Raw genomic sequence first — 7,980 nt, forward strand, 5'->3', positions numbered from 1 at the left:
CAGTTAGACTGGATGGAGATGAGGCGCAGGTCGACTCGAATGCTTATGCTTTGTGTTTGTGTGTGTGTGTGTGTGTGTGTGTCTGTTTGTGTTGGCTCACAGGGCTACGATGATGGATACGGAGGAGAATATGACGACGAAAGTTACGAGCCCTACGAGGATAACTACAGCAACCAGTCGAAGAGGTGCAGTTTTCATTTTGAAGTCAATCAACACGTTTCTCAATTGCCATCTGTCTACTGTTATTTGCAAAGCAGCATGTGACACGTGTTCTGTGAGCAGCTGCTCCATCGTCTTGTTTCTGCGCTTTACAATTCTTTTTCGTTTCCTCTTAAATTACTTTGTTCACACCCAATATTCATCCTAACTATGAATTAGCACAGTTTTTCTCGGCTCAAAAGACACGTTTGCTGACATTTCATATTTTTAGAGCTGTCAGAAAAGTACAACGACAGCAATGAATAGAACCAACTAACTTGTCTGGTGTTGCAAAAACCCCTGACGTAGCTCATTCCCCCTGTGCTGGAGCTCAACTGTCACACAGAAACTATTAAAAACACATCAGTAACCAGCATGGCACCATGGGCACCCGAGTTAATCCCACACACACCATTGTGCTGCTGTAAATACTCACTGGGGGATCGGATGTGTTGAATCTGCAGCTGAAAATAGTCCCCAGCCACTATTTACCTCGGTTTGAGTAACACTGGCTGAAAGAGAGGCCCAGCTGTTAATTTACTGAGTGAAAACATTCAATCGTCACACATTATTTAGTTTAAAGTTTAAAAGTAAACGAAAGACACTAGAACATCTTGTTGTACTCATTTTGTAATAGGACACATTTATTATAAGTACAACATAGAAAATATTCATTTCAGTAACCATCCTCATTCAAGTCAAACTAAATATGAACACATCTTTCTTTATTTTGTGATGTTGTCCCTCTGCCTGATTTTAGCATTTCAGATTACTACGAATACGGACCTGCGACCAGTGATGAATCCTACAACAACTATGGTAAGAAGATCTTATTATGTACTGATCTTAACATGGGTCGCAAACCTTGCTGCTTATTTAATTCATTCCTGATGTATTATAACAAAATGGAAAAACACAACCCCCGGCTTCTGATATTTAAAAGATGTTTGACAGAAGAGAAACAAAGGGAAAAAGCCTTGTGGTTTCAGACCACTTCTAATCATCCTCACCCAGGGAGCCGCTTCCAGCACGCTTCACCCACTTCCTTCTTTTCTGCATTTGACTAGAACCGTAAATGTGCCAGTGTGAGCTCAGGGGGCCGACCAGTGGCCGCTGTAAAGGTTGAGTGTTTTGCCTCTTGGATGTGTGCCTTCGTAGGCTTATTCCAGAAAGGCTGCCACCACGGCTGAGTGGCCGCCACTGTGCATACAATAACCTATCCTGTATCTCCATCCAACACACCAACTGCCTGGAAATTCACCATCAAATGTCGTAGAATTTCCTAAAACCCTTAAATACACTAAAATATAAATATATATAAAAACTCAACATAAGCAAAAAGTGGAGTTCTAAGGTTCTCACATGACAGCAGCGAAATTGGCCGGTTGCCGCAGCGGGTTCGCAGGCTCATTCATTTTCAGCACAATGAATTGTGCACTGGGGTGTTGAGGTCAGACCAAACCAAAACCAAGGGGGCAATGATTTGATTTTCTGCTCCATAAACACTTTCTTATTTGGAAGCGGTGCAATGTGCCATGCAGCAGAGGTGGCCATCTTTATGTAATTTGGCTCTCAGGGAGGAGCTGCTGACTGTCGGATCGCAGCACTGGTCCAGCAGAGGGCACAGAGCTTATGAAATAATTTTCTGTGGCGAGGGGGGCCTCTGCAGTAGCCGGGATAGAATTTGCACGCTTGAATTTCCCTTGTCTTTGGTTAAATGGATTGTGAGAGGGTATGCGGCGGACGCTACCTGAGCTCCCAGTCTGACTCCCTCACAGCACAGTCACTGCAGCAGCTTTCCACAACGTCTCTTGAACTGTTTTTTTCCACAGAGGAGGAGTGGCCGACCGCCCGTCCCAGTCTCAAAGCCCCGGCTTTACGGCTGACGAGAGGGGGCTACAGGAAACATCCCTATGGTAGATACTGACGGTGCTCTGGAAATGTGACCTCCAAACGTTTTTCAAAAGAACAAACTGTTTTATAATTTTTTGTTTTGTTCCTCGTGAAAAGTTGTGACTTTTTCGTCCGTCTCCTTGAGAAATTGAAGTAAAAAAAAAGTAACCCCGTGTAGCACATAAATTCTCAAACTAACATTATGCAGTATTCTGGGTTTTATTACTCATGAAGGGAAGAGTTATTTTATGAAAAACACAGAAATTCCATTAATGCACAGGAAGGTTGCTCTCACCTTTCATTCCACCTCCAAGGAAATATAGTTATTTCAGATTTTTGACCTTATGCGGCAGAATATTTCCCATATCTTAGGTCTCTGATTTTGACAAAGTGGTTTACATCAACTTCCTTTAATGGACAGATTATCAAAGTCTAAGATAATACATGTTAGTCAGATTAGGCAAAACAAATTAAGTAAAAAAAGTAAATTTGTATTCCCACATCCTCTTGAGTATGTCCTAACAGTCTACAGTATGACAATCAGCTCTTAAGACTACCGTTTTCCTAATCATTCTTCTTTTACATTTAAATTTCCAAACATGACATTTCCCAAAAAAAATTACTGTACAAGAAAACCGGACACAAACTCTCTTTAGCTCACGTTTGGTCATACCAAAATTAATTTATAGGCAGGATGAGTCTATAACCAGATTTGGAGCCAACATGACGCTCACATTAAATTTGAAATAATCTCATTTCATCTCCCTCACCTCTCTCTCCACAGTTCCCTGATTGGTCGGGCTGTGGGGCTCAATTCGGTTTACGTGGATCTTTCCCAGATTTGTGAGATTCAGTCTGGCTTGTTTGGACACATTTTTTATCCCAACAAATCTAATTGTCATATGGCTTCATTAACATAAATCTTAATTTGTTTCGTTTCTAATTTGTTTTAGCTTTTAGCTGCAGATCAGTGTGTGTATGCAGACACCTCACTTCCTGTTTGATTTCAACTGTGGCCTGATGCTTATAACAGTAAAGGACAGAGAACCACACACTGATATGGACACAAAGGACCTGATAAACTCCATTAAAGGCAACAGATGCGAAACTGAACCTTAAAGACCTGAACTCAACGTAACTGAAGTGACTCAATCTCCCAAACATTTGTTTAAAACATGTTTAATGTTCAGAAAAGTAATTGCTACTGCTACTACCTGTGTGAAACTCTGATGCTAAAAAAACGGATGCGTCAGACTAAAGTTAGTGACATTGTGATTTGAAAAAAAAAAAAGATGTGAGATCGTAATTGTGCAAAACCCCTTTTTTTTTGCTGGGGGAGGGGGTTGAAAGCGATCAGCAATATTCAGTGTGTAATTTATAACACGTGCTTTGTTCTGTGTGTAATCTGTATTTGTACATAAAGCATTTAATAAAAACAACATAAACCTCAACAGTGTGTAAGACTCTCTAAATAGGTGGCTCTACGGAGCTTAAACCTGCCATTTGTTAACCCAACGTGTGCTTTCAGGTAACGGCTAACTCGTCTCATAAAGAACGCCCACCGACCTGTCCCAAATGAATCACTTGTTAAACGTTCCTGTCGCTCAGTCGTCCTTCAACCTCTCATCACTCTTTTTTTATCATTTAGAAACTAATACATTTCTTCTCCTAATCCATCCTCTGAAGTTCTACTTCACTAATCCGACACACTGATTGACTCTGAGAAAGATTTGGAGTTAAAGGAGGTAAGAAGTCCTCGTATTCTGTCACAATAATGTCTTTAATGCGCTCAGCAGCCGCACAGGATGGAGATATTGGTTTTAGTGTATCTGCTGAGCGGGATAGAACGGCACCCTCAGTCTGTCGTGTCTTTATCGATGTCTCTGCTAACCTCTCTCTGCATTTCTGTCATCTAATCTTACGAAGCTGCACAGTACACGTCACACTGAAACCCTCCGTGCTCCAAACGTCAAAGCTGAAGTCCACTTAGCCGTTTGAATTCCCTTCTTGTGATTAGTACGCCCGAGGCCCCGGCTCTCATTAGCTGACTGAAAAGGAAGACTAAACCCTAAGCAGGTAACACTAGTAACAATAATGCTAATTTTAACTGCTAACTTCCACTAAAAAAAAAGTAAACCTGCCCTGTTTAATCCCAACTAAATGCATTTAAAATCCCTGTCTGTCTTCTAACTAGATAAGGAAGCCAACTAAACTGTGATAAAAAGAAATAAAACATTTTCAGTAAAAGATAATAAAAGAAAATAATGTGCGGCAAACTAAACATCACATCAGTGATATAAATAAATTTGCTCGAAACGCCTCATAAAAAAAATAAATGATAACTGAATTTATAACACATTGAATTGGTTTACTTTTTTCACAGTGATGGAATATGATTGTTTTGTGCTACATGTTGTAACAATGCATGTGTATGACTCTGCATGCAGTCTGTCAGTCTGCTCCTGTTCATCATTGGTGATATGCAGGACTGACATATTCTTTATCGTATGTTTTTGTTCTCCCGTGTAGATGAAGAGAGATGCTGTAGAGTGATCTGGTCACAGAAAAGAAGAATATAACAGGTGAGTGGAGGAGGAGTGGAGCTTCTATTGTTATTGGTCACTTATCATGTTATTCTTCCATTACCGACAATTGCTCCTAAATTCATTAGTCATTAATGCTCCCTTCATCTCTATTAGACATTTTCTAATGTATAAATACTTTGAAAACATTGATAGACTTCTCCGTTATGTTACAAACTGTTTCTTCTAATCAATGTTGTAAATACTGTTGTTTTGTTGATGTGTTCAGTTTCACTCGGCATCTCTTGCTCTCCTGTTCGTCCTGGGATCCCTCACATGTGGTTCCCTCTGAGGTTTGTACGTTGTTTATCTCCTGTTAATCTTTTTTTTTTTTGGTAGTTTCCTTGCTCTTGTCGAGCCCGGTGAGACAAATTGTGATTTGTGACTAGAGGCTAAACAGAGTAAATTTGATTGATTGTTTAATTTTAAAGGAGACATAATATGCTCATATTCAGGTTCATCATTTTAATTTGAGTTACCACTTGATAGGTTTACATGCTGTAATGTTCAGAAAACACATCCCTCTCCTCAGACTGTCCAGTGCTGCAGCTCCTCTTTCAGCCTCTGACTGAAACGCTTGGTTTAAGCTACTGTCTCTTTAAGCCCCCCCTTCTGATAAGAGCCTTTCTGTTGTGATTGGTCAGCCGCCTCCAGCACGTGCAGGAAATTACATCTTCCACTCTCGCTTTACCTGGCTTTGTTGGGAGCAAGATTAGCTGCTGGGTGTGCATTTTGAAAACGTGTAATGAGTATCGACCGGACTACTGAGGAGGTGTTTCAGCACTGTGCGCAACTTTAACAGCCACAGAGAAACTATAAAACACATTAAGGCAAGAAAAAATTTGCCAAAAAAAAGCACAATATGTTTCCTTTAATATTCTAGTGAGACATAATTGACAGAAAACAGCAGGTTTGGCTCATTTTGATTTAATTCATTTTCCAAAGACGAGGCTTTACACTTTAAAAACTGACACATTTGAAATGAGTGTGTCTTCCATTTATATTGTGTGATCGTGTCATAAACAAGGCTCCCTGCAGCCACACGACTCCTATAAAGGATTGAGTTATAATTCCTTTGTCTCTAAAATTCATTAAAGCTCATTTACATCAGCTACTGTACAAGTGTTACAGGGCGCTCTGACAGCTCGTTAAAAACCCCAGGGGACAAAAGCACTGACACGCAATTAAAGTAGTATAGAAAGAAACGAGCTGGAGAAAGGAAACAGAAGTTTATTAAAGCTGCAGAGTGTTTGGAAATAAGTATCTTCAGGAAAACCGCAGAGTAATGACCACTTTATTTTAACAGTGGGCAGAAAGTGAAGAACTCTGCACATGAACTATAGAAATCTGAATTATATTTACTGCTACCGACCTATTATCACTTCTTATTACATAGTCCGTCTTTTCCTGTTTAACACATTTGTTATTCCTTCTTCGCTGATCATTTGCATGTTTTTCTCTCTGGGATTATTCTTCTTGCATCTATTTTAATTCTGTGTTTTATAGCTGGGCAAACATAATCCCTCTGGATAGAAGCTGTACCTGCAACCCTATTCATAATTCATACTTTATACTGATGTTTTTTCCAAAGGTGAATTTCTTTTCTTTTTTAAATGTATTCAGCGGTAATTGCACAGTGGCGCTGATAATGCACGACAAGATTTATGAACAAAGCCAATCAGAAGTTCAAGGCACTGCATCAGAGGCTGTTGCTTTTCTCCTGTAAGTCGTTATTTTCTATTTGTAAAGCACACAAAGATAAAATGATTAAATTTTTTGCTGCGATATACTGGAACCAAGTCTTTCACCTCAAAACCAGTAAGTTGTCATCACTTTATTGGTCCAGAGGTCGGTCCAGACCTTTTTGGTCTTGACACACCATAACGGCTCAGGAAACTCACAGAGGAATTTCCTGTGATGTAAATCATCTCACGTGACACCACTCAACCAATCAAATCTGTGAATTCAGATTACCACACTGGCAGTTGTTGAGTGAGAGACACACAACAGAGGGAGGTAAAGAGTATATATGGTGCACTATATAGTGAGTTGGCCAGTGTGTAGCGGTGGCCGAATGTTTGGTGAAGTTGTGTATATCCGCTCGTTGTTTCCCACGATGCATCATTAATAATAGTTTACAACCGATGGTCACTAATCGAGCAATATATACCATCATGCATTGTGCTCGCGGCGGAGAGACGAGAGGAGCGAGGACAGCAGGAGCAGCCCGACCTTTGGTAGAGATGTAAATAGAAGCAGGGCATCATCCTGTGACATTAGAGTAGCGTCCGAATGAGTGATTTGGGACAAGTGAAGTTATTCAGTTGCCGAGATTAGTTGAAATAGTTTAAACTGTTAAGAGGTTAAGGGGATACATGATTAAAAAAATATATATATCTTTTTCTAAAGTCAAGCACTTCATTATCTCATGAAAAGAGCATTTATTTTGTATCAGGGTTCTCTGAACCTCCAGTTCAATGTGGAAACTGACAAACACTGTTAAGCTATGATTGCATTATATCCTGTTTTATTTGAAAGTCAGTTGTTGACACACAGATGTTAATAAATCAAATAATTTGTATTTATATTGCACTGACTCATAACGATAGATGGACATTATGATGTTCCAGAACTTTGCATTGATGAAATGTTAAATATCTGGATCTCTGACCATAAAGCACAGTCACAGGATTTAGTTGAAGGAATTTCCTCTTTAGTTTCATCTGTTCTCATCGAAATCAAATTTGTGAAATGCATGAATATTTATGAAGACAAATGAATAGCTTGTTTCATTCGTCACATGAGGCTCTGCTAAAGTTTCTGTGAACAGAAAGATTTAATCATGAACAAAGAGTGGGTCAATAATGATTCACCAACGTTTAACATTGTACAGTGTCAGTGTCACAGTTTGCTTTGTAGTTCCTCTGAGCCTGTGAAACAAAGGAGATCTTTCTGCAAAGAGAAACATTTTGATTAATGAACACGTTCTGGAGGAACAATCTGTTTTTTGGGCTGAAACAGCGCAACTGCAGACGTAATCAAAGTTCTTTTATCTAAACTTTGGAAAACTGCAGCCGAGACACTCAGATAAAAAAACAAGACAGTTTCCATTATTCTCCATCTGTCTCTCTCATATATTATCACATAATGATTATCCAGTTGCTTGAACAACATATGAAACATTTCTAGAAAGAAAAAAAAAGGGGAGAGAAGCATTTGGCTTCTGCTTTACCTCCCATATGGTGGAGAGAAATAATAGCTGTAGATAATGGGCTGAGCTGTTTCAATAGCGATGCACAGGAAACAT

At 39.5% G+C, this 7,980-nt stretch overlaps 1 protein-coding gene across 1 annotated transcript in view; it reads left to right on the forward strand.

Moving 5' to 3' along the window:
* Nucleotides 1–3,384, forward strand: part of khdrbs2 (KH domain containing, RNA binding, signal transduction associated 2) — a 62,295-nt gene extending 58,911 nt beyond the window's left edge. Inside the window, exons 7-10 of the mRNA XM_053436723.1 lie at nucleotides 103–185; nucleotides 959–1,017; nucleotides 2,031–2,114; nucleotides 3,052–3,384. Coding sequence (XP_053292698.1) covers nucleotides 103–185; nucleotides 959–1,017; nucleotides 2,031–2,114; nucleotides 3,052–3,095 — 270 coding nt within the window. The 3' untranslated portion in view covers nucleotides 3,096–3,384. The remainder of the gene's footprint in view (nucleotides 1–102; nucleotides 186–958; nucleotides 1,018–2,030; nucleotides 2,115–3,051) is intronic.
* The last annotated feature ends 4,596 nt before the right edge of the window (nucleotides 3,385–7,980 follow it).

This window comes from Pleuronectes platessa, chromosome 12 (genome assembly GCF_947347685.1).
Source record: "Pleuronectes platessa chromosome 12, fPlePla1.1, whole genome shotgun sequence".
In the NCBI taxonomy this organism is placed as follows: domain Eukaryota; kingdom Metazoa; phylum Chordata; class Actinopteri; order Pleuronectiformes; family Pleuronectidae; genus Pleuronectes; species Pleuronectes platessa.